At 54.2% G+C, this 26,995-nt stretch overlaps 10 protein-coding genes across 10 annotated transcripts; 5 read left to right on the forward strand and 5 right to left on the reverse strand.

Moving 5' to 3' along the window:
* Positions 1-891: 891 nt before the first annotated feature.
* J7T54_002462 (Phospho-2-dehydro-3-deoxyheptonate aldolase) lies at positions 892-2,192 on the forward strand (the record flags this gene model as incomplete). The annotated part of the gene is made up of 3 exons (XM_051505644.1): positions 892-897; positions 1,006-1,969; positions 2,029-2,192. 3 exons carry the CDS (start codon positions 892-894, stop codon positions 2,190-2,192), a joined length of 1,134 nt encoding a protein of 377 aa, XP_051363081.1.
* Positions 2,193-2,810: 618 nt separating this feature from the next.
* Positions 2,811-4,017, forward strand: J7T54_002463 (INO80 complex subunit-like protein; the record flags this gene model as incomplete). The annotated part of the gene is made up of 2 exons (XM_051505645.1): positions 2,811-3,351; positions 3,416-4,017. 2 exons carry the CDS (start codon positions 2,811-2,813, stop codon positions 4,015-4,017), a joined length of 1,143 nt encoding a protein of 380 aa, XP_051363082.1.
* Positions 4,018-4,168: 151 nt separating this feature from the next.
* J7T54_002464 (uncharacterized protein) lies at positions 4,169-4,826 on the reverse strand (the record flags this gene model as incomplete). The annotated part of the gene is made up of 4 exons (XM_051505647.1): positions 4,169-4,455; positions 4,504-4,608; positions 4,659-4,776; positions 4,821-4,826. The coding sequence occupies 4 exons, from the start codon at positions 4,824-4,826 to the stop codon at positions 4,169-4,171; spliced, it is 516 nt and encodes a 171-aa protein (XP_051363083.1).
* A 504-nt stretch (positions 4,827-5,330) lies between these two features.
* J7T54_002465 (Cytosolic Fe-S cluster assembly factor-like protein) lies at positions 5,331-7,058 on the forward strand (the record flags this gene model as incomplete). The annotated part of the gene is made up of 1 exon (XM_051505648.1): positions 5,331-7,058. One exon carries the CDS (start codon positions 5,331-5,333, stop codon positions 7,056-7,058), a length of 1,728 nt encoding a protein of 575 aa, XP_051363084.1.
* A 26-nt stretch (positions 7,059-7,084) lies between these two features.
* On the reverse strand, positions 7,085-7,932 carry J7T54_002466 (uncharacterized protein; the record flags this gene model as incomplete). The annotated part of the gene is made up of 2 exons (XM_051505649.1): positions 7,085-7,718; positions 7,766-7,932. The coding sequence occupies 2 exons, from the start codon at positions 7,930-7,932 to the stop codon at positions 7,085-7,087; spliced, it is 801 nt and encodes a 266-aa protein (XP_051363085.1).
* Positions 7,933-12,621: 4,689 nt separating this feature from the next.
* Positions 12,622-14,732, forward strand: J7T54_002467 (uncharacterized protein; the record flags this gene model as incomplete). The annotated part of the gene is made up of 2 exons (XM_051505650.1): positions 12,622-13,241; positions 13,289-14,732. The coding sequence occupies 2 exons, from the start codon at positions 12,622-12,624 to the stop codon at positions 14,730-14,732; spliced, it is 2,064 nt and encodes a 687-aa protein (XP_051363086.1).
* Positions 14,733-15,756: 1,024 nt separating this feature from the next.
* J7T54_002468 (ATP synthase subunit H-like protein) lies at positions 15,757-16,603 on the reverse strand (the record flags this gene model as incomplete). Its single annotated transcript, XM_051505651.1, has 3 exons — positions 15,757-16,028; positions 16,387-16,462; positions 16,577-16,603. The coding sequence occupies 3 exons, from the start codon at positions 16,601-16,603 to the stop codon at positions 15,757-15,759; spliced, it is 375 nt and encodes a 124-aa protein (XP_051363087.1).
* Positions 16,604-16,968: 365 nt separating this feature from the next.
* On the reverse strand, positions 16,969-18,526 carry J7T54_002469 (cellobiose dehydrogenase; the record flags this gene model as incomplete). The annotated part of the gene is made up of 4 exons (XM_051505652.1): positions 16,969-16,976; positions 17,310-17,529; positions 17,645-18,417; positions 18,493-18,526. 4 exons carry the CDS (start codon positions 18,524-18,526, stop codon positions 16,969-16,971), a joined length of 1,035 nt encoding a protein of 344 aa, XP_051363088.1.
* Positions 18,527-20,451: 1,925 nt separating this feature from the next.
* J7T54_002470 (serine/threonine-protein kinase psk1) lies at positions 20,452-21,972 on the reverse strand (the record flags this gene model as incomplete). The annotated part of the gene is made up of 1 exon (XM_051505653.1): positions 20,452-21,972. One exon carries the CDS (start codon positions 21,970-21,972, stop codon positions 20,452-20,454), a length of 1,521 nt encoding a protein of 506 aa, XP_051363089.1.
* A 1,055-nt stretch (positions 21,973-23,027) lies between these two features.
* J7T54_002471 (uncharacterized protein) lies at positions 23,028-26,256 on the forward strand (the record flags this gene model as incomplete). The annotated part of the gene is made up of 3 exons (XM_051505654.1): positions 23,028-24,505; positions 25,151-25,376; positions 25,429-26,256. The coding sequence occupies 3 exons, from the start codon at positions 23,028-23,030 to the stop codon at positions 26,254-26,256; spliced, it is 2,532 nt and encodes an 843-aa protein (XP_051363090.1).
* Between the last annotated feature and the right edge of the window lie 739 nt (positions 26,257-26,995).

Below are 26,995 nucleotides of genomic sequence, written 5' to 3' on the forward strand. Positions count from 1 at the left end.
AAGCGCTGAAAGGCCATGTGAACAGGTGTCAGCAGACACTATGAGCAAGTCATACTGGGAGGTATTGGTCATCATATCAGCGTCTTGCGCCTCGTCGTGGTTGCGCAGCGGCCCGGTGTCTGCATCATGACCGACTACTTGTACGCGCGACTTGGGTAGAGTGACGAGACCATGTGGTAGTGATCCGTGGATGCAACAATATTTTATGGAAGTCAGATCCGAGCTTTTCTTTTCAATTATAGGAATCAGAACAAGAAAAACATGGCCCGAGGGACTTCTGAGCACTATAACATGTATTGTGCGTCTCGAACGGACTAGAGCAGACGCTGGACAACCACCCGAAAGACCCTGCATCTGATATACGAGGCATGTCCGTAATATGTAAGCCGCACGCCGGTGATATATCTGAGCAAATTCATGACTATCGTATTTTGAGGTCATAAGCAAACGGCAGCGTGAATGCATGAAGAGCCGACCAATGGCGGCGGCACCGAAATAATAATGAGGAACATATGCATGTAAGGCAAGGTAGGACATCAACGACTAGGGCTGACCTAGACTAGAGGAGGAGCAGCAGGATGCTGAGCAGGAAGCAATAGTATGACTGACTGACTGACTGGTATGACATGATTTTGTCCCGGTGGTCTCCCTGTGCGAGTGCATGTGCTGGCTGAGGGCGACGGCTTGAGGACTGGAGCGGCGCGACATATTTAAGCTCGTTCCGCCTTGTTGGACCACGTTCCCTGACCATCCCACCGGTCCGCGATCTGATTCACCACCACTTGCTGCATTTTTCTTTTTCTTTTTTCTTGTTCTGAGATACCCATTTCTTGACTCTACTGTACTCCTGTGTCAACATCTCGAACAGTACACGCACGCACAACGCCCACAATGTCGGTGCGTTTCTGTCCCTATTGCTGCACCTCCCCCACCAAAATTCTCAATGACTCTGTGTCGAATTGAGCCGCCGATCATCGGACCTTTCTGAACTGACGATGCGAGCAGGGCCAATTCTTCATCGAGAACAAGCTTGTCGGCCAGAAGGACGCAGCCGAAGACTGGCGCATCAAAGGCTACAATCCTCTCACGCCCCCCGATCTCCTCCAGCACGAGATCTCCCAGACACCCGAGTCGCGCGCCACCGTCCTCCAAGGCCGTGATGAGGCCGTCGCCGTCGTCAACGACAAAGACCCCAAGCGCCGTCTCCTCGTCGTCGTAGGACCATGCTCGATCCACGACCCCGAAGCCGCCCTCGCCTACTGCGACTTGCTGCTCAAGGCCAAGGAGAAGCACAAGGATGAGCTGGTCATTGTCATGCGCAGCTACCTCGAGAAGCCGCGCACGACCGTCGGCTGGAAGGGCCTGATCAACGACCCCGACATTGACGGCAGCTTCCAGATTAACAAGGGGCTGCGTCTGTCGCGGCAGCTATTTGTCAACCTGACGCACAAGGGCATGCCCATTGCCAGCGAGATGCTCGACACCATCTCACCGCAGTTCCTAGCCGATCTACTATCTGTGGGCGCCATTGGCGCCCGTACCACCGAGTCGCAGCTGCACCGTGAGCTGGCCTCGGGGCTCTCCTACCCAGTCGGCTTCAAGAACGGCACCGACGGGTCGCTAGGCGTGGCCATTGACGCCATTGGCGCCGTGCAGCACCCTCACCACTTCCTGTCGGTCACGAAGCCCGGTGTCGTGGCGATTGTGGGCACCGTGGGCAACGAGGACTGCTTCGTCATCCTTCGCGGAGGAACCAAGGGCACCAACTACGATGCCGACAGCATCGCCGAGGCCAAGGCGGCCCTGGAGAAGAAGGGCGTGCGCCAGAGGCTCATGGTCGATTGCTCGCACGGCAACTCGCTCAAGAACCACAAGAACCAGCCCAAGGTCGCGGCCTGCCTGGCCGAGCAGATTGCCAAGGGCGAGAACGCCATCATGGGTGTGATGATTGAGAGCAACATCAACGAGGGTACGTCGCACATTTCTTGATCATTTGCCAGGAACCCAAGCTTGCTAACTACTGTATAGGTAGCCAAAAGGTGCCCGACGAAGGCAAGGCTGGCCTCAAGTACGGCGTCAGCATCACCGACGCGTGCATCCACTGGGAGGAGACCGAGAGCGTGCTCCAGAATTTGGCGGATGCTGTCAAGTCGAGGCGGGACATTTTGGACGGCGCAAATGGACATGCTTGAAACAAAAAGGACAGGGCGGTGATTTCTGGGGTTCGGTAGAAAACGGCATGATTGAATGATATCTCTCTTCTTGATTAGCATCAACGTCTACAAGCGTCTTGTTGAAAAGTCTTGTCGCTACGGATCATCAATCTCCAAATCTTGTGCGCCTGGTAGGACTGAATATTGTCGACTGCCTTGTTATGAGCGAGGACGATGTAACACCGAGTTCTCGTGTTCCTGACGCCCGACAAAATGACACCAGCGAATTTTAGATCAGGCGGCCCCAGCCATGCAAGATTCGGTCAATCCTATTATCATTGGTGAGAGAATCACTTATAGATCCAAAGCTGAACTGCAGCGCCCAGAGCTGAAGCTGCTGAGCCCGAGGTGTGAGAGACGCACTAAGCCCGTTCGAGGGGCGTCGCAATTCGCGAACCTCCTTGCGCCGACTGCGACTAAATTGCCAGCACCTTTCCGTCCATCCCAAACACGCACTCCAGTCTCTATCACAGTCCAGCAATCTTAAGCGTTCCAGAAAACCTTTCACCCTAGGCAAAGCTTGCATCAAGATTCGTTCACATATCACCCGCCTCCTAGAGTAGGACTCGTTTCCTGCTCCCGCCACAGCTCGCTACCATGACGCGCGAGTCCTCACCACTCGACTCCCCATTGTCCTCAGAGCAGTGGTCGGATCACGAGGACGAGTCCGTCCAGGATGTCCACGAAGAATACGAGACCCCCGCCCGCCCGTCCAAACGCCAAAAGACCGAAGTCGCGTCAACAACCTCATCCGCGGCGCCTATCGCCCACGAAGCAGAGCCCGAGGCAGACCACATTCAAGCGCCTCCCGATGTGGCCCTCGGGGATGTGTCCGACATATCATCCGACACGTCGGCCGACATACCCAGCTCGCCCCCCTATGCCCGGCCTGATGACGAGGATATGCAGGAGCAGGTCACGGTCTGCGACTGGGACGGTTGCGTAGCCGGCGACATGGGCGACATGGACAGGCTGGTCGATCACATCCATAATTCCCACATTGAGAGCCGGCAAAAGAAGTACACCTGTGAGTGGAACACGTGCTCTCGCAAGGGGCTTCCACACGCCAGCGGCTACGCGCTCAAGGCACACATGCGAAGCCACACTAGGGAGAAACCTTTCTACTGCTATCTACCCGGTGAGCCTCAACCCCCTCGGCGCTGCGGCCTCAGTGTGTTAGACGGAAAAACTGACGAGAGCAGAATGCGATCGCTCCTTTACCCGTTCGGACGCTCTAGCTAAGCACATGCGCACTGTCCACGAGACCGAGACCCTCCGGCCGTCCGACCCCGTCCCCAAATCCCAGGGCCACGGCAGCAAAGCGAACAAGCTCAAAATCATCATCAAGACACCCCAATCCCATGGCAACAACGGCGACGATGTGTCTGACGAGCCCCTCGCCGACGGCAAGGAGGACCCCCATGAAGGCTGCTGGACCATCATGTCCTCAGACCTCTTTAGCGAGGAGGAGCTCAAGGCGGACCGTGAGGCGCTCTACAAGAAGCTGTACTTTGAGGACAAGTGGGCCAAGGAGGAGAACGACACGCTGATGAAGGAATGCAAGGCACTCGAGGAGCAGTACTACAAGGAGTGGCAGGAGAAGGAGGTGCTGCTGTCCCAGGTCATTCAGAGCGAGGTTGCGTGGCATGAGCGGCGCAATGCTATCTTGAGTGGTGCTGCCGATGTCCACATCAGCGGCCCGATGGACAGTCAGGAGACGGAGCCCGCGAACGGCCTGCCGGATCCCGAACCTGTCAATACGATTGAGAATGGTTTGCGGCCGCGGCCAGTGTCGCCTCCGTGAACCGGGGCAAATGCTACGTCCATGCCGCTTTCGGCTACGGGCAGGCTTCTTTAATGTTTCAATGATACGACAAAAGTAACAAGGAGTTCACGGGAGTTTTCAAGCGCTTCGGTCTCACAATTCTATAGACTAATGTATTCAATGTATGCAGCTACAGCGCCTTCTTCTTGGAGCGGTAAGACTCTTTGTTCTTGAACGGGAACCCGCTGGTTCCCTGGTCGAACTTGTGATACCGACTGATCATGGCCTGATCACCCGCAAACATAATGCAATACAGCCCCAGGGCCGCGAAGAAGCTGCTTCCAAGCGTGCCGAGGATGAATCCCGTCTGCCCGGTCCATGCGTAGCGCGAGTATGCGTAGGACGCGGCGGCAGTGTGATGGAGAACAGTAATTGTGAGAGCAGCGCTTGCGTAAGGAGACAGGCCATTTTGGGGGACTGTCCGAGTCAGTTTGAGGGAAGCGCCTCGGGGGAATATTACCTTACCGTCAACTTTGGAGCCCAATGGAACGGCACCAGAGAGAAGGACCACGATAAGACCCAGGGCCAGCAGAGCAAACCCGAGTGATCGAGCAAAGTAGGCTTCTAGCGCTATACCAGGTTAGTAAGTCCACATGTCCGCAGTCAAGACTAGCACGTACAGCTTGTGGTGGCATCTTCAACACGTAGGAGAGCTCCTATGGACGATGGCCAGATGATCAGAGGTACTGCCTGCGTGGAAAGCCAGGCGAGGTTGCCGAAGCTGTAGGTTGAAACGGTCTGCATTGTTAGCGGCATACCACGTACGAAGTGTCTACACGTACATCCATATTGAGAACTTTAGATGGTTGTTGAGGTTATGAAAAAAGTAGAAGATGCCTCCTAATTACTGCGAGACCAGCTCTTCCTTGGTTGCTGGAGTCGTCGCGTCCTACTTGTACATCCGACGACGTCACATCCCCGTCGTCAGTTCAAGGCGGACCCTTGAATTCCACATTGAGCCTAGCGCCACAGGTGGCCGATTTCGCATCCAACTTGCACCGTGGGGGCCCGCCATCTCGAACATTTCTAATCCTCAGCTGCTCATTGTGCAAAATTGCTTTGTCCGTATCCTACATCCACGTTCACCCATCTCTATTAGGAGAACATCTAGTGGCGATTGTCCAAGTCCTCGCCGCATAATTACAACACTTCGCGCAGCGACAACGCAGCTTTCATCCACATCCGTGACTTCTTCGCCACCCCACCCACTACTGCGCGCACATACACAAGACCACTGAATCCCTCGCGCAACACTTGCGGCCTTTTGTGTATCAACGTTCCGATCCGGCGCAATGAGTGCCATCCTATCAGCAGACGACCTCAACGACTTCATATCGCCCGGTGTCGCCTGCATTAAACCCGTCGAAACCCTGCCAACAGCCCCTCCCACTCAGCCATCGAACGAAACAGAAGTCATCCTCGACGGCCAACATCCCGCCGCGCCGCAATCGAATGCGCCTGCCGAAATCTCCTTGACAGATTGTCTTGCTTGTTCAGGGTGTGTCACATCAGCAGAGGCCGTCTTGGTGAGCTTGCAAAGCCATGCAGAGGTGTTGTCGTTGTTGGACTCGGCACCAGCACTGAAAGTGGCGGGGCCCGATGCGACCGGTAACTATGCTGTGGAAGGGTTGGAGAATCCAGATGCCAAACTGTTCGTCGCGAGCGTGAGTCCGCAGTCGAGGGCTAGTTTGGCGGCGGCGTGCGGTGGCAAGTCAGAGAAGCAAGCGGGCCACATGCTCGAGCAACTACTCAGTGGACCAACAGGCCTGCCAAGTGGCGGCAAGTTCAACAATGGCTTCACCTGGGTGTTCGATACCAATGTTGCGCGAGAAGCTAGTTTGGTGCTGGGTGCGGACGAGGTCCTTGAGACCTCCAAGCCTGGTGTCGCGGCTCCCTCCAAGCCCATACTGGCCGCGTCCTGTCCGGGATGGGTCTGCTATGCCGAGAAAACACACCCCCACGTGCTGCCAAATCTGTCAAAGGTCAAGTCCCCTCAAGCGCTGATGGGTACACTGCTCAAGACGGTTCTGAGTCGCAAGCTCGGCATTCCGCCAAGCCGAATCTGGCATCTGGCTGTCATGCCATGCTTCGATAAGAAGCTGGAGGCCAGCCGAGAAGAGTTGACAGACGAAGTCTGGGAGGGCTCAGGCGAGCCTGGCCGAGGTGTGCGGGATGTCGATTGCGTGATTACCAGCAAGGAGATCTTGATGCTCGCTCAGTCCAGGGATACCGACTTCTTCACATTGCCTCCAACATCTGTACAGGCGGCAACGCGCGAAGGGTTTCCCGACGGAAAGCTAAGGGACTTCTTGTTCCCTCGACGAACAGCGGGCAATACCCCTGAATCGGCTGGCTCTTCAGGGGGGCTCTTGTACCACATTCTTCAGACAAAAGCGGCGCAGCTACCAGGCTCTTCCATCCAGATGAACCGCGGCCGAAACACCGACGTCGTTGAATACACCATCACAGTCAACGGCGAGACCGTATTCAAGGCAGCCCGATACTACGGTTTCCGAAACATCCAGAATCTGGTGCGGAGACTGAAACCAGCCAAGCCCTCCCGTATGCCTGGGGGAAAGCCATTCGGTAGCGCACGACGACCAACTGGCAAGTCTTCTTCCCTCGAATACGGATACGTCGAGGTCATGGCCTGCCCGGGGGGTTGTACCAATGGTGGCGGCCAGATCAAGGTTGAAGATCCCATCGTTGTCGAGAGGAAGAACTTGTCGGAAAAGCCAGGTCCTCAAGCACAGAAAGAGTGGCTGGCAGAAGTGGACGAGGCCTACTTCTCCAGCGACGAGACTGACGCTGCAGGCGGCCATGATGCCGGAGATGTCATCGGGGGGGTCTCTCGCGCCTATATCCATGATACCCTGGCGCACTGGGCTGACGCCACCGGCATAAGCCTTGACAAACTCGCCTACACGAGTTATCGCGAAGTCATCAGCGATGTTGGTAAGGATACCACCGACACAGAAAAGGTGGTCCAACTCGCGGGCAAGATCGGCGGTGGCTGGTAGTATATAGACCACATTGGTGTGAATACTCAATTACCCTTTGCACCGCGCTGAGCGAAACCAAAACCGCCTCGTCCGCTTCCATCAGGTCCTCTAGGTGATCGGATGGCGGGCTGCTGCTGCTGCTCTAGCCTCGGTGTAGATAATCTTTGCGGGCTATCAGCGCCTCTCTGCTCCAGTTTAGACGCGTATCCAGGATCGAAGAGCTCCCTCGTCGGTGCCACGTTGTTTGTCTGGTTATTTGTGTTGTTCTGGCGTCGTTTGTCCCCGCGTTGGCCGCCTCTCCCACGGCCTCGTGCCCTCGCGTTGCCGTGCCCATCTGCTCGTGGCGGAGTGACTGTGCCCGCGCCGGACGGTGACGAGGCACCTGATGATGACGCAGGACCCTGGCCAAAGATCTTGGCCCTGGCCTCTTCGTATCGTCGCTGCTTCTCTTCGAGCTCCTTCTTCTGCCGGGCGCGAACTTCTTCTGGCGAAGGCTGCCCCTCCTGTCCCCTGGCGTCCTCTTCTTCGTCCTGCAGTGAGAGGTTCGACATGCCTGTTGCAGGGTCTCTCTTCGCAATGACTGGCTTCCGACTGAGAACTTGTACTTGGGGCTTAAAGCCTGTCTGTAGCGGAACGGTATTGTTCGCCTCGACAAAGTGGAATGTGTCGGGCGTGTCCCTAGCAAGTCAGCAATGGTGTTAGGGAGTTTTCGTGGAGCTGCATACGCCGACTCCCAGAGTTTCCTGTTTGTCTCGACATGGCGTGCGATCCGTTCAGCTTTGTTCGAAGGCTCGGCTTCAGGCTCTGGCGTGGGTTGTCGGAGGTCTATGCTGTCGGCTTGGACTTCCCAGTCATCGTCCCAAGCATCCGGGATGGGGGCTTTCTTAGGCATGTTGACAATGGCAAGTCCTTTCCGGATTGTGATCGCATATGTGGCTAGACTATGAATTCCAGCCGAGGGGACGGAGATCAAAGGTCAGCTTGGGAGCGAAGAGTGGCTGCATCTTCGCGACGTCGAAAGTGGAGCTGAAGAATGGCCAATCCAATTAAGTCTTGCGCGCCGACGTTTACCACCAGACGCTTTCAGACCATAGCACTGTCCGCGAAAAAACACAATCTTCCCATAACTTACACACTGACTTGGCGAAGTTATTTGATAGAAACCAAGGCTCCTCGCTATGCCCGGTCCAATCCATCAGAGGGAACATGCGGCTGGTGAGAGCGCCACCATGGGCGATGGGCCAAGACGCGATGAGGATGCTCTTTTAACGAAACTAGCCCACCAGTGGTTCGACGCTCGTAAGTCCTCACGAAATTCATCCAAAAAGAATTGACTTGCTCAGCCGCTTAGGTACATATAGAGATCCCCTCAAACCTGTCAAGACTACTACATCGTCGTCGAAGCAAGCGATGACCGACCAGGAGAAGCAATGGCTGGAAGAACTACGCGCAGCTCGCAAGTAGAATCACGCTGTGACGAAAACGTGGGATTTTAAACACAGGAGAAGTTATCTTGTAAAGAAATGCAAAGAAGCTGAGCGCAGTTGCCTTAAATTGCTTTCTACAAATGCCCAAGCAGATGTCTACAAGAAATACACCAAGACAGGCCATTGTAAAACCACGTATCCGGCTGTTGGTCTCTTCATGTGGCTTTACGGAGAGACGCACGCAGAAATTACTCGGCGCCAAGAAAACATGCAAGATCATGTACATATACAATGGCCGACAGATGCTCTTTTGGTGTGGGCAGAGTTGAGCTGCGTACAAGAAAGATGCTGGCTGACGTATGAATGGGCGACTGCAAGTTACATGTAAACTACCTTATTTGGCGAGCGATAAAAACAGTCAGGGTCGTACGCTGCAGCGTGACGAGGGACTGATGCTTGTTTTCGCTGGATCCAGTCTCTCCGCGCAACTGTGTCCAGGGATCGGCACTGATCCCCTCGTACGTGATGTTGTCAGTGCGGGGCAGGAGAAGCTCCATAGACATGCAATCATGACATGAAACAGTGAGCAGAGTGCCCTTTGACCGTCGAGAAATTGGGAAACCCCGGTTGTATTTGGCTTGGAAGATCGTCCAAATACTAGAAACTAATTTATCACAAATTCCACGAATAGAATCTGAACAGTCTAGACTACATGTGCCCTCCACATTTGTTGGCCTACAGTTGATTTGGAGCTATCAACAGCCCCTCCCTCGCTCCAGACACGGAGCAACGACAAGGCAATGTCGTGCGTACTATCTTACCAGCGCAACAAAGCCATCACAGAAGATATAGCAGACGGATGAGGTCTCAGGCCCTCCGAAAATGCCCGGCTGGGTGTCAGACTAACGGCAATGGTGGCAGTGGTCTAAAGGAAGAAACATTCCCTTCAGTTCGACCCCGCAAAGTAAAAGTGACCCCACCTCGAGTCAGCTCGACACGCAGGGTGCAGGGTCCTCCAACTTTTCCAGACTGAGCCTTGGCGGCTGGATCATGATCAGAAAGGGCAGATTGAGAACCCGCGAGGCCGAACTAGCTAGCTTCTTTCAACGCTTTCTCTGTACGGGTGCTGCACGGTATTGCGACCGTAAGGTGAAGATGGTCTCAAGGCTCCGAGGGTTGAGCGTAACGTGGACGCCCACTTGGTCTATCTAGTCCACAAGAGAAAGCTGGACCCGTTCAAGAAAAAAAGGCAACCTGGTTAAGTTGAACGGCTCGTGAACGAGCATGCGCTTGGGCTCTTGGCAGAAATATCGACATGCGGATTCGGCCAGCCCTTCCCGATTGTCTAATACTTACCGGGCGATTGACTCTCGCCTGGCTTCAGGGTAGGGCGAGAAGCAGCAAACCTGCATGCCCACAATTTACCTGGTACAAGTATCAACTCCCACTCTATTGCTTGCGACTCATGAGGTATTGTGAAGAAACCAATCAGGGCACCTGGACAGAACGAGGGGAGAGGCTTGACGTACCTCTGAGGCATTGATGAAAGCTGTGTGTCCATAAATATTGACTGTAGGCCGGTTCAGCTTTACTTTGGAATCAGTCGTTGGGGTGCTGTGTCTGCCCCACTGCGCGTGTCCTGGTGGCCACTCAGCAGAGTCCAGTCCGCACAAGGCAACCGTGGGCCACTGATCAACCTGGATCTGGGCCATTCCGATCGTGCGGCTTCCCAAACTGCCCCCTCATTAGTTACTTGATTAGAATCCCTACAGACATCCGCCCGTCATCATTTTTCATCTCGGCATTGTCAAGTTACTTCGCATCTCACGTTTTTATGTCATCCTTGGACATCGAGAATAGCATAACCTCCGCAAGCTTGCTGTCCTAGATCGTGAAAGCCGAGCCGTGAGCCAGCAAGGTCCGGCTCTCCGCATCTTCAGTCGCAAGTCTCCAAAATCCACCTCACGCTTCTTGCCCAGGCGCCCCCATCCTCGTACCTCCACGACAACACTCGTGCTATCCATCATCAACTCGGGGACGATTGCATAAGCATCTTTGCAACAAGCCTCAAAGACTGAAAATGTCGGGATCCGACAGCGCTCACGGACACGCAGGAGGTTATGATCTCCTGCGTAGGGCCACTCAAGCGATGATGTCAAAGTAAGTGACCACTATTCTCCTGTTATTTGTTATTTCTTATGCCACCGTCCTTTTACGGTCGTCACAAGAAACTCTCCTATTCGTTCGACCTGGACGCAGAGAACTGGCTGTGCTCCTTTCTGCTTTTCTGTTCGCCGTCCCATGCCTTTAGCTCTCAGCCAGCCACCCCAACCATCCTCTACTTCACGGCCGCCCTGGTTTCCGGGTGAAGGATGCCTAGCGGGATCAACAGCTTTGTGTCGGCCATGGCTCCAGGCAAATGTCCTTGCAACTTGAGCCAACGCGGACACGCCCACACGATTCTTGCCATCACCACCAGCTTGCCCCTTACAGGCTCCTTACAGGCTCCAGTCTCCAAGCCGTCTTACCAGACAAAGAATGACATGGAAGCCGTTACGCAGACTTCCAAGGCTTCATTATATTGGCCCAGAGTCCCAGACATGTCAGTTTCTACGACTTGGGTAGTCTGTCCGTACACGTACTGCAAAAGCGCCACCATTGCGTGTCGACACCGAGGCGCCAGGCCAGGCGGGAGGCGTTTGACCTACCACGGCGCATTGCGAGCACGCTAGCTCCCAACTTGACTCGCAACAATCCTCGAGAAGTTGATGGCTGTCTCGACACATGCCGCAGACATTTCCTGTCAAGTAAAACACCACGAGATTGCTGCGCGCCTGTTGTGCACTGCTTGAAACCAGCATCATCTGGGAAATCGACTAGTACAACTGCAGGACTTCCGCATGAAAACTTGCGTTTACAACAACGGGACCCACTCTTCCACATGGCGATGTGGATGGATGGGTGCTGAGTCCTGACAAGCCGGTTTTTCTTGGCTCGAGTCCGGACCGCCATCAATCTACAGCGACTGAGGATGGCGATGCATCGAGCCTCCAGAGCGCTCCCGCAGCATGTCGGCGCCCATTTTATGATCTGAATCGCGACCTCGGCATAGTCTGCGACAGCGATGCACGCAAGAGTCATACTACGCACAAATGTGCTGTCGTATACGTCAACGCCGTTGTCGGAGGCGGATTTTCCGCTCAAGGAAGCACGCGGTACCAAACTCAGCGGCTCGTTCGCTACAAGGGTTTGAATTGCAGTGAAGAGCCGCCGGCCGACATTGGAGCCGGCCAAGTCCCGCGAATTTATCGCTGGCTCCGGACACATCGCGAATTCAACAAGCAATTGAAACAGCGCTGTTCCGTCTGCCAGTTCTACGTACCCCCCCTCAGTCCTCAAACCTAACATGCCCGACGCTTCTTGGCAGCCGTCATGAAGTGGCGTACCCACTTGTTGCACTCTTCCTTTCGGACCTTTCCCAATCCCAAGCCCTTGACAAGCCCTCAGGATAGGATCCTTTTGACTCATTCGCTCGTCACGCCCGTTTCTCTGGACCGACGACCATGTCCCGTTACGTTACTGACCACATTTCCAGAACGGCCACGCCTGATGAGGATTGTGGGGACCAGATTGGCTACGAGACCCCACGATCTGGTATCGCGACACCCCAACCCGACCTTCACGACAAGCGCCTGCCTGGAATTATGAGCTATTTCGGCCAGGTTCGTCAAACTCAGTCTTGTTCTACCTCTAATACCAACAACATGCTTTCTTCCTCCCCCTTTACTACGATTCGCCCGCCCCTCGAGGGTGCTCTGCCTTCCGTTGAAAATCCAGCGCCCACCGCCAGTCAGCGGCCACGGCCTCCGTCGCATTCGCTGCCGCGGCTGTCTCCAGCGCTGGATTCGGGGGCATTGTCTCCCAGCGACAGCAGAGGCGGAAAGTTTTCAGATACTGAACTTCTCGAACCCTTGGGCGCTCGATCGCAAACTGCACGCGGGGAACACAGGACGCAGGGTGCCCAACATGAGAATAATCCATACCCAACTCCCCCCACTTCCACACCATCCTCCGGCCTTAGGTCGCTCGAGCAGGAGCGCAAGATCTCGTCTGCCTCAAACACACCTGCCCCTCCATCCCCACAATCAAATTCTATGATTCCTGACCCGGAAGTATCTGGGAAGACGGCGCCCAGCCTAAAACCCGCTGGTGCTCAACCCCCGTCTCAAAACACTGGTAGCTGGTTCTCTCTTGATGGTATCAAAGAGCTAACTCGTGGTGCCCTGTTCAAGAGCGGTCCACCGACGCCGACCCGAGCCTTGTCCGCCGCACATCCCTCGCAAGCAGAGAAAGGTTCTGTAAGCAGCTTGAGCATCGATGGAGCTGAGAAGAGTGGCACCCAGACTCCTCGTGCCTCCCCTTCGACGGGAGGGCAGGTTCCTGCTTCGAAAGGCAAGATGGCAATCAAAATTCCTGAAGCGCGAGGGCTGAGGAGCTGTCGGGATCCTTACGTTGTGGTCGTGTTCCAACGGAGCGAACTGATATCTGGAGGGCCCAGGATATCCCAAGAGGAGGATACTCTAAGCGTGACACCGTCAAGGTTTGGTGGTGTCCCCATTCAGCGCCAGGGTAGTGATTCGGGACGAACTCCCATGTCTATACCCATGAGGAGCAGGCAAAGCAGCAATACGAGCAATGGGGACTCGAACCCGGCGCGTCCCCGCAATGCGCGAACCTCGTTCACAAACCCTCAGTGGGATGCAGAGGCCATCTTGTAAGTTCCTCCGCAAAGGCGATCGCGCGTCTTGCTAACCCTCGCAGCGATGTTGTCGAATCCAACATGTCCGTCGACATTTCGGTGTACAGCCACACGGCAAGCGGCGACGACTTCCTCGGACACGTCCAGTTTCAGGCCTCGAAAGATGAGGAGGGTACAAAGGGCTGGTACGCTTTGCAGGGACATGCAGACACGATGGCCGAGGATGCACCCACTGGCGAAATCTACGTGGAGTCCTATTTCCAGAAATCCGAGAAGAAGCACTACGGGCCCACTGATTTCGAGATACTCAAACTCATCGGAAAGGGTACATTTGGACAGGTCTACCAGGTACGGAAGAAGGATACCCGGCGCATCTACGCCATGAAGGTATTGCAGAAGAAGGTCATTGTCCAGAAGAAAGAGGTGGCACACACGGTTGGCGAACGAAACATCCTTGTGCGAACAGCCATGGCTGACTCCCCGTTCATCGTCGGCTTGAAGTTCTCCTTTCAAACACCTTCGGAGCTGTACTTGGTGACAGACTACATGTCCGGTGGCGAGTTGTTCTGGCATCTTCAGAAAGAAGGCCGATTTGATGAGCGACGGGCCAAGTTCTACATCGCCGAGCTGATTCTTGCTATTCAGCACCTCCACAATAACGACATTGTGTATCGCGATCTGAAGCCGGAAAACATTCTCCTGGACGCCAACGGCCACATTGCGCTCTGCGACTTTGGTCTTTCCAAGGCCAACCTCACCAAAAACGACACGACAAATACGTTCTGCGGCACAACAGAGTACCTAGCGCCCGAAGTCCTGATGGACGAGTCAGGCTACACGAAGATGGTCGATTTCTGGTCCCTAGGTGTTCTGGTATTTGAAATGTGCTGCGGCTGGAGTCCCTTCTATGCCGAAGACACACAACAAATGTACAAGAACATTGCGTACGGAAAGGTGCGCTTCCCGAGGGAAACGCTGTCGCAAGAGGGACGTAGCTTTGTGAAAGGGCTGCTCAACCGAAACCCGAGACACCGTCTTGGTGCCACCAACGACGCGCAGGAACTGAAGGAACATCCGTTCTTTGCGGACATTGACTGGACACTTCTGACCAAGAAGCTCATTTCTCCGCCATTCAAGCCCAAGTTGAAGTCCGAGACGGACGTCTCGTACTTTGACCCCGAGTTTACGACCGCGCTCGACATGAATGGCTCGCTCAATGAACGAGCGGCGGCCTTGGCGAGAGGGTACGCGGCTAGTACTCCGCTGTCTCCTTCTGTCCAGGCCAACTTCCAAGGGTTCACATTTGTGGACGAGAGCGCGCTGGACGACCACATGCGTGATCGCCCCGTCCGAGATGACGAGGAGATGGATGATGCTAGGCGAAGCGACGATGATTGGGACAACCTTGATGATATTGACCCTCGAAAGGCCAACAGGATGAGCGGCATCATGAAGTCAGGTCCACACGATGAACAGATGGTGGGAGGGTCGCATTTCGATATGTAATAGCTGCCTATCTCTCATATTCTGTACATCCTTTCATTTCGGCGTTTCGTCTTTCCCCATCGCCAAGTCCTATCCTGCGTACATTTCATGTGTCCTTTTAATGGTCTCCCACAGCATTTGCATGAACGGAAGGGTTTTGCATTCTCGAGGTTGGGTATGGGTGCAAGAAAGCAATGGGGGCATGGGCGGCTGGTTCTTCACGGAGTGGCGTTTGATAGGCTTTTGCATTAGTGACATGAGCGGACAATATGAGAATAAGTAGGGCCGCAAGTAATCTGAGACTCTTTCACGCAAGTCAACACGATAATTATACATACATGCTCTCTTTGAAACCATGGGCGGTTGCAGGAACTGGCTTGTTGGACGTCAGGGAGCTCATCCGCGGCTCCGCCAAGCTCCCGTATCATTCCGATCGCTTGGTACTTTTACTCTCGATGTTGTGGAACTTTGCCCGATCACAACTCCAAACGTGTTCGACAGCTCCACATACCGCGGCATGAGACACTGGAATTACACGTGTGTGCTTTCTTTCATGGCGTTGGAAGCTTGCTCGTTGCCACGTTCAGAGGTACCCGTTCAAGGCCCGGCCGGTATACGCTGTGAGGATAGAGCCAAGTTCAACTAGAATCAAATGGATTGTAGCTGCCCGTGATTATTCTTCTTATACGTCTTGGGACGGTACACACGTGCTCACTGCAAGCTACGTTGTTCGCCAGCCGCGGAGTTGACCGTTCACATTGGACTCGCTCAAGTCTTGTTTGGCATTTGCGTTTGCATTGAAATGAACTACACCAACAGCAGGCTGCTTCGAGGCAAGTATACACAGGATTACCGACACAAAGAAATCCTCAATCGTTTCGAGACGATTGCTTCGTCTTCCGCGGCCCACGGCCACAGGCACGCCTTCTCTCGAGTGCCGACGTGCCGCTCAATCCCCCTCTCTCCAAGCTAGCGTTGATTCAGTAGCAATAGCTCTGGCGAGTGCTCTTCTCCGTGTCTCTCTTTCTATCAAAGAGCGTACCGTTTAATGAGCCTTGGCGTCCTCCGCATCCTCAGTCTCGAGCCAGTCGGGCAGCTCAGCGGGCTGTGCGGTGGCGGAAACGCTCTCCTGGCCCTCGATCTCAACGGCCATGTTCTCGTACTCCTTGAGGCTGCCGGCGAGATCGGACTCCTCGGGGGAGGAAGGGGTCTTGGGGGTGATGAAGGTCTGGACCTGGCCAACAGAGTCGCTGTCCTTGACGGTGGGGACCTTGTAGGACTTGAGCTCCTTCAGGTAGAGTTCCTGAACGAAGTCGGCTGCAGAATTGAGTTAGCGCCACATCAAAGAAATTAGATAACAATGAGGATCGCGAGGATGCCGCGTGAATGGATTGGTTGTACGGAGTTACAAGCGACGTCGGATATCGGCGTTATGAAATGTGTTGAGTATTGAAGTCGAGTTTGGAAGTGAGTCGCCGCGAATGAACCCATCAATCATCAGGTTTGGTGCTCGAACTGGCACGGGTTCGTTTGTTGAAAATTGATCGTGGCTAGAGGTGTCGTGCTTGGTCGGGATGTTGCATTGCCGTCGTCATTGTCGTTCCGTGACGCTCCGTATCCAACCAGTTCATCGCAACGTGTATCAAGTCGGAGCTATACGGGGAGATCGGCTTACCTCTGCGGGAGACAGTGGGAGCAATGAAGCCCCTCATCTGCTGGCGGGTGATGGCACCGACGACGGAGCGAGCGCGCTAGATGAGGTCAGTACTTGTCCTTTGCGACATCATGCCACGACCAACTACTCCTCGCCTCGCGAGGGTGAAAGGCGAAAAAGTCGCTGGAGAGGGCCGTCAGGAATTGCTTACCGTAGCTCGGGACAATTGGCAGAGCATCTTGGGCGAACGGGATCGGAATGCTCAATTGAAGGCAGGCCCGGTGAAGGTGGTTGGTCGATTGAGGGTTTTGATGAAAATCGTGAGGACGATGCTCGGCTAAGACTGGCGGGTTTCAATTCTGGCCTGAGGCACGCAAAGCACATCTGCAATTGGGGGATGGAGATGCGAGCTTCCCCCACTGTAAGCAAGCTCACGTGATTCAATACATAGCATAAGCAGCGCGGGATGCGATCATCTTTCACGTTCATGCGGTCATGACGATGCACTAAGTGCTGTCGCGCATCTGCTTCTCTCTGCTTGATCGTCGTCTAGCTCGGTGCGCCAAGACATTTTGGCGCCTGTCCTGTCCGGCTCTTGTCGACTCAGATGTCTGGAACGTTTCGCGTCAGTCTCCGACATCCTCATGACGACCGAATCACTGCTCTAGGTCAAGAAGTACTGACCACAAGTCTCTGAGTTACTAGTGCACTATTGACGAAAGGCCCAGTCAACTAGAGCTATAATGGGAGTTTCATAAAGGTGTGTGACACGAAACAGCGCAGGCAACAACCTCCAGAGCCAAACTCCGAATCTATCCCACCTACCAAATGTTCTGGGCGAAGTTGCCCGTCATTCTACTCCACGCTCCTTATTGGCGACATCTCCGTGCTTCCTATTGGTGACATCTTCGCGCTTGAGACGCGTTTTCGTTTCCTCACCATACCCAAAGCAATGAAAGCGATGTAGGCGGCGAACATGACAGCTGCCACAACGCTATAGGCAATCTTGAAGCCGGTTCCCGAGCCCGCCAACTTGATACCAAGCCCGCCGTTGACGACCCCTAATGCCATCAAGATGCGGCCGTACCATATGTGAAGATGGCTAATGATTCCACGTTTTTGGTGGGCGACAAAGTGGCGATGGTGAAGCCAGCCCAGGACGGGCTGAATGCCGAGCAAGGCAATCACTACGGTGCCTAGGATCGTATGGGTTTGTTTGAAAAACTAGGACCTGTAAGCCTGCGCCGCGTTGAAACATTGACCAGATGATAGAACTGACCTGTGCCTGCCTACTGGCGGCCACATATCCCAAGCCAAAGACAGCCCACATGACTAGCCACCCGACATTCTGTGTCATCGAATGTATGTACCACTTGCCGACAAGACGCATGAGAATTGAGCCAATGGGATACAAGAATGCGAAAACAACGAGCGCGATAATGCCGTGTGCGAGGATGATGGCGTCGGTGTTACTGCCACTTCCCCCCTGGGTGTCGACATTGTCACCAGAGTTGTCGCTGCTGGTGACGTCGCTGAGGAAGGGGTTCTCGTCCGACGAGATGCCAGCGCCGGCAAACCTCACCCGCATCCGCGTGGTCCCGTCGTGCTGGGTGATGGCATAGCTGGTGTTTGCAGAGTCGATGGCATTGCCTGATTTCCAGGCGGCAATCCAGCTGTTGGTGCCGGCGAGGTCCAGGTTCTGGCAGTCGCCGCAGCGAACGTTTGCTACCATCTTGCCGTCAGCAACGCCCGAGCCGGCCAGGAGCTCCGTGTCGCGTTGCTGGGTATACTCGGGCAGAACATGGCCTGTACCCTCGCGGGTACTAAGGGTAACGTTGCCGTCACCGTCGGTGTACATGACAAACATTTGCGACCCTCTCATCTGGCTACCAGTACCTAGGGCGACCCATTCGTATGAGACTGGGGCTTCGAGCTGGAAATAGACATTGCCCGAACCAGAGCTGGCAACAGCCTCGGGGATACCCCATTGGAATCGAACGTCGTCGTTGGACCCTGTACTCGTCGACACAAGGGCAGAAATCGAAGTCGCATCTGCAAAACGCTGTTAGATGTTGTTCTACTCCAGAACAGATGCCCTCTTACAATACAAGACAGCGCCAACCGTACCAGCAAGTCCGGAGTGCCCTTTCATCTTCCTCATGGCTCTTGAAGTATAGCGGGGTCCTGGTTACCTTCTGTCGACTGGAGTGCAAGTTATCCGTACAAGGGCTGTAATTATTTTACTTTGGTTACTGAGAGCTTGCAAGAAGGGAGAACGATAGGAGTAGGGGCGAAAGGAGGAACAGCAAAGCCAACCAGTCGAATGTTGACTCAGTGACAGTCTTCTGAGAGGGCGGCTATCCCCAAGCCTATTATAGTCATTGAATCACGGTTGAGGGGATCCCTGATCCGAGGCGCAGCACACGTCGATCTTGGACAACGGTGTAAAGGCTCGTGTTGTGGCTTTCCGAAGTCCCTTAGCTCGTCTCTAGTGACGTGCTGGAAGACGACGCACCCATTCATCCGTGCTATCCCACTTTGAACTAGACTCAATTTTCAGACTGGGATGGCCGCCTTACAAATGTACAAATGCAACTAAATTCATAAGCAAATTGGACATGGGGGTTTTGTGGCTGTCAAGCAATACATGTACAGAATCTTGAAACGAGCATGAAGCATATCCTGCTATGGAGGACCATACGCATACGTGCTACTCCGGTCAATATTTGTATGATTTCAGTAGCTCTCAATGCTACTAGCATGCACCTCAACTTGCTCAGCATGGCGTAGGCACAGACATTGAGGCTATACATTTAGTACTATGCGTGTCGGTAACGTGAGCGATTAGAGGCTTGCGAGGTCTGTTTGCGAGCTACGAATGGGTACTTGGCTACCACGGAGGCCTCTACGCTAGACTTTCGGCAAGCAATACGCTCAAATTCCAGTCCGCGGAGAGTCAATAGATGCCTGGCATCCGACGCGTAATCGCCTACGTACGGCGATATTCGATAATGAAGTGGTTGCCGACTAGAACTGCCGGCTGAATTCTCCTTATCCCACCTAATTTGCGAGCCCAGCATAATAAGGTTTGAATGCTCGACAGGGTGCGGCCGCTTTCACCATCCTCATCCCACTCCACGGTGCGCCTGCTCAGCCCTGCTGGCACGGCACCTGTGCAAGCCATGGCTTGTTTTCAAATCCCGTGGCTGAACAGCTGAAGTTGTCATAACAGCGAGCGCTCACAAGAGTTGCCGCTGCCAGAAGAGATTGATTGGTCCTGTCCTCTCCCGAGCCATACCCCCAAGTTAACACTGGAGTCAGTCTGATTCGAGTTGCAAGGTCGAGGCTTGGCATCAACTAGTCGCTCCCAGACAGTCGTACGTACGTATTATTTACCTCCAAAAAGTTCCTGCGTCTTGCGCCACGATGAGGATGACATTGACTTATGACAGCAACTACGCGGCGTCCGCACGGCGATCAGACACGCACTGCCTTCCCTCTTCAGACCACCTGTTTGTCATGGACGCCGCGAACGCCAATCGCACTGGAGCATGCTGCACCTCTTCTACTTATTACATAGTCCCCACAGCAAACTCTTGATGTACGTAGTATGCTTCAAACACAAAGCTTGACGGCCCGAGCTAATAACGCGAGCCATACCGGGGGGGCTGAGCTGGCGATTCCGGCTCGTGAAACTTCAAAGTCGATGCGTGCTGTTTCCTTGTTGGCGAACAAGTAGTCGAGCTTCGTCATGTGAAACCCCTTGTGCTGCACGCCGTGCGTGACGAAGCAATCTCGGGGCATTGGGTCACTCCCGGGACAATAATTGTGACGAAGGCAACGCCGCGATGCTCACTGATTCCTCTTGAACCGAATCTCTGTATAGATGTATCTGATTCTATGCATACAATTAATGACGTACTGGTCAGTTCCACAGCCGAGCGTGACAACATATGTGTCCTGCAGTTTCCCCATACGCCACATCGCAGCCGCCATGAACAAAATGGACTTCGAGGGCCATGCAATCGCGCCGTATTCAATAATTCCAAGCGCATAGAAAACAGACCGCTCAGCAGCAAGGGGGAGTCAAACGGCCAGGGGGAAGTGGTGCTCGTCCAGCAAGCTCGAAGAGGCTACGAAGCTGAATCCTCCAAAGACGTCGTCCTTTGATGCGCTCAGGAAGCCTGAATCCTTCGAGGTCAACATTGGACTGAGAGCAAGCTCAGTGAACTCGGGCGCAAAATTCTCAGCCAGCTCTGGATCTGTGATCATGGGCTGGATGGGAGGCTCCAATTCTCGTGCCTCGAGCTTCTTCCAATCGATCTTGCGGAAGAAGCGGTGCCTTTTGAGCGTTGTCAGGTCCCTGGGCATAGCAGAGCCGAGTCTCTTGCCCGGCTCTTTGCGGAGCAGACGGGTGAGGAGGTCCTTGGCATCAGGGCCGAGGAAGTACGGCATAACAAGCTTCTGCTTGACAATGTTCTCTTGAATCTTTGCGTGGTTGCCACCACGGAAGGGCGGATTGCCCGTCATCAAGTCGTAACCCAAGGCGCCGAATGACCACCAGTCAACAGCTTTGCCATATTTCTTCCCTAGGATCACTTCGGGGGCCATGTACTCGACTGTTCCCAGCAAAGAGTTGCACTCGTCTGTAGGCTCGGCCGAAACCTTGGACAAGCCGAAGTCTGTGAGAAGGAGATGACCGTCGGCGTCAAGCAGGCAATTCTCCGGCTTCAGGTCCCGGTACACTACACCCAGATCGTTGTGCAGGTGGGAGATAGCCAGCAACATCTCAGCCATGTAGAAGGCAGCGACAGGCTCCGAGAACATCTTCTCAGTATTCAGATGCGTGAACAATTCGCCGCCTTGGCCGTACTCTAGGATGAGGTACAGCTTCTCATGGTCCTGGAAAGCGTAGAACAGCTTGACGACAAAAGGGTGGCGGTTGACGGACTCAAGAATCTGACGCTCCGTCTTGGTCTGTTCGATTAGCTTCTTCTTGAGAACAAGCGAGGCTTTTTTAAATTGTTTCTGCGCATACAGTCTGCCGGTGGCCTTCTGCTTGACCAGGAGCACTGTACCGTATGTCCCTTTGCCCAGACAACGCAGTGATTCGAAATCGCCGGAAGTCATTTTTCGGGTTGGGTCAAAGCTCTGGCTGTTGATGTCAAGATACCCAGAGCCATGATCCTTGACGCTTTCGCTGGCGAAATCAGCATGAAGCTCTATCTCATAGCTGGTGGTCCCGTTGCCTGAGCTTTCACTGCCGGCTTCACTGGGCGCGCCATCGCGACTATGAGAGCGGCTGACGCCGGCGGACTGTCCCTGGCGACTGGTCGTGCGAGATATGGGAGTCGACCCTGGAGTTCCATCCAGGCTGAGAGGTTCCATCTGCATGCGGAGCATAGCAATTCCAGACACGCTGGGCGAGGGGTTGGCTCGCATGACAGGACTACAATGAGCACTGACAACGTCGTCGACACGGCCACGTCCCCTCAAGTTCTTGCGCGATGCCTCATAGCCGTGGTCAGAATCCTCGTCTCCGGATGCTATCGGGGTAGGTTGGAAGCCGCGCACGGTGTTGCGCGCGGCAGATGCTGGGCTTATCATCGCGTCGTGGTGTTGAAAGCAATTGCGCGAATCAACGTGTCTCTTCAAGGTGCACCACGACGTCGCTCGGGGTCAGCGCGAGGCTCGGATTCGTAGAGACGAAGGTTTGTGTAGTGGCTGCTGCTAACACGCATTTGGTAGCGGAAGAAGGACGTGCGAGTGGTAAATGGCCTTTGTATATGCATTGGCAATAGTATCGTCGGGAAAAAAGAATCGAGGGCGTAGGTCGGACGTGATGTGGTTCACCAAGTTGGTGTAATGAGGGAAGGAAAAGGGAAGGTGTGCTCAATGCTGACGGAGGGAGGATCTGGAGAAGGCTAATCCGGGGCAGCGCCCAGACCTACAAAAATCGAAAATTACCTTAGTGAAACGTGGCTCGCGATTGGGCACCAAAAAAAAAATCCAGGCACATGCAAATCATTTCGCGCATGCGGCTCTATTTCAGGTTTTTCTTACATTCTTTGTCAATGCGATGTCAGACGCGACTTGTCCGCTCGTATCAGAGCAGGGCTCAAGCACGTTTTAAATTAGCAGCTTCATCTTCATGTTGGTAGTAGGGCTCAGTCCCAAGCCTTCTACTTGTGCAGGTGCTACGTGAGTTCTTCCCCAGGCTGTTTATACTTCGCACTTGTACGTAGAGGAACTGCCGAACACGGCGCGCCTGCCGCCTGGCGACGACACCTTGAAGTCAATGAAGTGGCAGGTAAGCTCGGCCCGCCCTTTTGATGGCGGGGGTTTTTCTTAGTGGACGATGGCATCCGACTCCAGGCCCCCGGCCACTAAACAATGACCTCAGACCTCGCAGGCCCTGGTCATCGCTTCGGGTTCGCTGACTGGACCCGGTGAAACGCCGGCGCGTGCCGCGATTTGCCATGGATCAATAATTTGTTGCAAAGTCTACGAGGTTCGTCACGACGAATAGCGACAACCCACCACCTCTAAGGCATCCGCTGCTTTTTTTTTCTCCCTCAATCCCTCCCGCTCACGAGTCCTATCACCACACGTGCACATTGTCCAGTTCTACTGCCTGGCCCCAGGGAACAAGAACCTCCAAAATGATGCACCCATCGCGGCAGGCCTATGTCGAAGAGGCCCAGTCGCCGGCCGGCATCGCCCTGGAGGACCTCCCCGATGACCATGACTACCAGATGAATGTTGGAAACTCGGAGAAGGCATCAGCAGTGCTCAACCAGTTCAACCGAAAACGACTTGCCGCGTCTATAGCCGTGCCCACCGACGATGGGCGTGTCCGCGCAAGACTCCGAGACATGGGGGAGCCTGTCACGTTGTTTGGTGAAGGATTGGCTGATCGAAGAGACCGCTTAAGAGAACTTCTGACGATTCAAGCCGAGATCGCGGGGTTGGAGGGCGTCGACACCGAAATGGATGATGCGCCCGAGGAACCAGAAGATGAGCAGGAGGAGGAGTTCTATTCCAGAGGAGGAGCAGAGCTCCTCACGGCACGCAAAAAAATAGCAGAGTTCTCCCTGCCTCGAGCCAAGCGGCGGACGGCTTTTCAGAAGTCGGAGTCTGCAATACCACTACGAACTCACGTCAAGTTCAGGAAGGAGATCAAGGACAGGCTCAAGGAATTCGAGCTGCAGGGCAGTCAGACAGTTGGTGAGCGCCACATCAGTATGACGAGGATTTCACCCAACGGAGAGAGCGTGGCCGTGGGGAACTGGGGAGGCCAGGTGAAGCTCGTGGAAATACCCAGTCTCACGGAGAAGATGACTTTTCGTGGACACACAAACAAAATCAGTGGCTTGTCGTGGTATCCCGGTGCCACGCTCCCAGAATCTGGCGTATCTCCTGACGCGGTTAATCTCGCATCTGGGGGAGCCGAAGGCATGGTCAATCTGTGGTCTTTGAATCAAGATACCCCTCTGACGACTCTGCAGGGCCATTCGCAAAGAGTGTGCCGTGTCGAGTTTCACCCTTCTGGACAATATCTAGCATCAGCGTCCGACGATACATCCTGGAGGCTGTGGGATGTAGAGAGCACCGCCGAGGTTCTCCTCCAGGAGGGCCATTCCAGTGGCGTTTATGCCATCAGCTTCAATACAGACGGTTCCTTGTTGGCAAGTGCCGGTCTGGACAGCATAGGGCGGATCTGGGACCTGCGGTCTGGCCGCACTGTCATTATCCTTGACGGGCACCTGGACGGTCATATCAAACCCATACACGCCCTCGACTGGAGCTCCGATGGACATCGTGTTTTGACCGGCTCCGCCGATGGCTGGATCAAATGCTGGGACGTTCGAAAGGTGCAGAGGACTGGCGGTATCGGCGCTCACAGCAGTGCGGTCTCCGACATGCGATGGTACAAGGGACTCGACGACCCGCTGCAGGGGACACCACCAGGCGCCGACGACAAAGGCCATCAGATTCCCAAGAAGTCTGGTACATTCTTCGTCTCAAGTGGCTTTGACAGGAACGTCAAGATCTTCTCGGCAGACGATTGGACGCTCGTGCAAACACTGAGCGGTCATACAGGGCCAGTAACCAGTGTGGACTATAGCAGAGACGGCAGGTGGATTATCAGTGGAGGGCATGATCGGACCGTGAAGCTCTGGGGCAGAAACGACGGTGCATCACTTTAAGTCGCGAAGGCTGGGGGGATCATAGAAAACTACAGCATCATAATCGCAAGATACCCAGCTTCCGTACACCAATGCGTGTAAGTACTCAATTGTCTGCGAATGCAGAATTGTACAACTCCATGTTCCAACATTGATGCGTTGGTGGAGATGGTCATCATGTGACCGTAAAGTTCGCGATTAGATAAGGCCTTTGAAAGTCCTCCCACCTCCAGTCGTCGACCAAGCCGACGTCACGCCACAACCTCTTACTTCCCTTCCTTCCAACGCCTGCGGCAGCGCGCTTTCTCCGATGCCTCACGACTTTGCTCCATCTAACGCGACACGTTTGCTACAATCGCCATAGCGATGGCCTCCATCGATCGTTACCGCCCGGCTCGCGAAGGCTATAAACCTCCGACTGCAAACAGGCGGGATTACGGGGCCTCGAAATCGCCAACTCAAAGACGCGATGTACCCCCAGCCGTCCCAACTCCGCCTCAGAACAGCTCTCGGAACTCACCACCACGGACATATGCTCGCGCTGGACATCAATCGCCGAATCGATCGGGAGCGCAAACGCCGCTCGCGAATTACAGTCAATGGGCCTTTTCGCAAGATGAAATCAACAGCTCCCCAACGATACTCGATGGCATCGCCCCGTCAGAAGAGAGACTGCGCCGGGCCAAAGGCATCAACTTCATATATCAAGCGGGCGTGGCTCTAGATCTGCCACAGATCACATTGTGGGTGGCCGGCGTTTTCTTCCACAGGTTCTTCATGCGCGTCAGCATGGCGCCAGAGAAACAAGGCATACACCACTATGTGAGCTCCTAGTCCCTTTGCTCGATTAGGAAATGGCACTGACAATTCCCAGAACATAGCGGCGACTGCTCTCTTCCTCGCAAACAAGACCGAAGAAAATTGCCGGAAAACAAAAGATATAATCATTACGGTAGCCAAGGTGGCTCAGAAGAACAACAACTTGATCATCGATGAGCAGAGCAAGGAGTATTGGCGCTGGCGAGACAGCATTTTAACGTACGAGGAGGTCATGCTGGAGCAGCTGACTTTTGATCTCATGATCGATAATCCTTACCGTAACCTCTTCGACCTACTGGGGCAGCTTGAAATTGTACACAACAAGCAATTACGACAAGCTGCATGGGCGTTCTGCAATGACGCATGCTTGACGACTCTACCTTTGCTAATGGATGCCCGAGACGTCGCCATCAGCGCAATATTCTTCGCAAGCATACACACGAATCAGCAGATCGACGACTTCAAGGGAGAGGCATGGTGGAAGTATTTGAAAGGCTCTGAGGACCGCATCACCAGGGCAATCGAGACCATGCGCCAATTCTACACGGATAATCCGCTTAGGAAGCAGAATCCGTCGTTGCCATCACCGGCGTTTGATCTGGAAAGCTCCAGGAGGAAAGGAGAGGCTTACGCAGATAACATGTCGTCAACAGCCGCGACACCAATGGAGATTGATAGAACGAGCAAGAGTCCTCTGCCCAGAGCCAACGGCGCTTCACATGAGAGAGACTCGGAGCACCACGCTTCGCAGTCAAGCAACCGCATACCCATGTCACCGTCCAAACGGAAGATGCCGGAGGATGGATCGAGGCTTCAGGATGAAAGAGAGGAGAAAAGAGCGCGAATGTCAGAGGATGAGGAAGGCGAGCTCGTGGAAGACTAGGAGGGTTACGCATACAGACGCAAGAGGTGCTGACCACATTATACCACACCCCCAGGGTTCAGGGAATTTTCGGGCGTTTGGGGTGACTTCCATCTGTGCTTTAGGGACAGCGAGGGGCAATGGCTTGATTCCCAGTGACTGGCGCGTGAAAAATTAAGCGTCTAATGGGTATTTAATAGCCGTTCTGGTCACGACCAAGAGAGAAAATATGATACACCAAGCAATCAGAGTCTGAGATGTTAGATGAGCGCACAAAGTCAACCAAAGGCTAACTCATGATCGAGCCAAGTATTGTCTAGACCCTACATTAATTCTGGGCGAGGCTACCCTTCAAGCCGAAGATCTCGGAAACACAATTTTGCCGTTCTTTCTCGAGATCCGCGAAGCGCTTTACAGTCCGGACGTTCAGATCCAAGCACGAAACCACCACAGAAGCCTGTCTGGATTTGATTGGATCACATGCCTCACGTCAGCATCGTCGATTCTGCCACCGACGGCAGCCAGGCTCTCACCGCCCAGGATGCGAGTATATATTTCTCGCGCGCCCGGCTCAAGCTTCGCTTTCTTCTTCTCTTTCCCTCCTTAGCTCTCTTTGCCTTTTGGCTTAGATCAAGTGTAGTATCTGTTCTTTTCAGTTTAATCTCTGAAAGGTCTCTAAGGAGACCAATCGTGATTATTCTTATTTTTGGCCTTTGGGTGGTTTCCTCTGTGCTTGCACATGATCCCACCCACAGTGTCC

Source organism: Emericellopsis cladophorae, assembly GCF_022114955.1.
Source record: "Emericellopsis cladophorae strain MUM 19.33 chromosome Unknown NODE_15_length_399893_cov_118_242817, whole genome shotgun sequence".
Lineage (NCBI taxonomy): Eukaryota > Fungi > Ascomycota > Sordariomycetes > Hypocreales > Bionectriaceae > Emericellopsis > Emericellopsis cladophorae.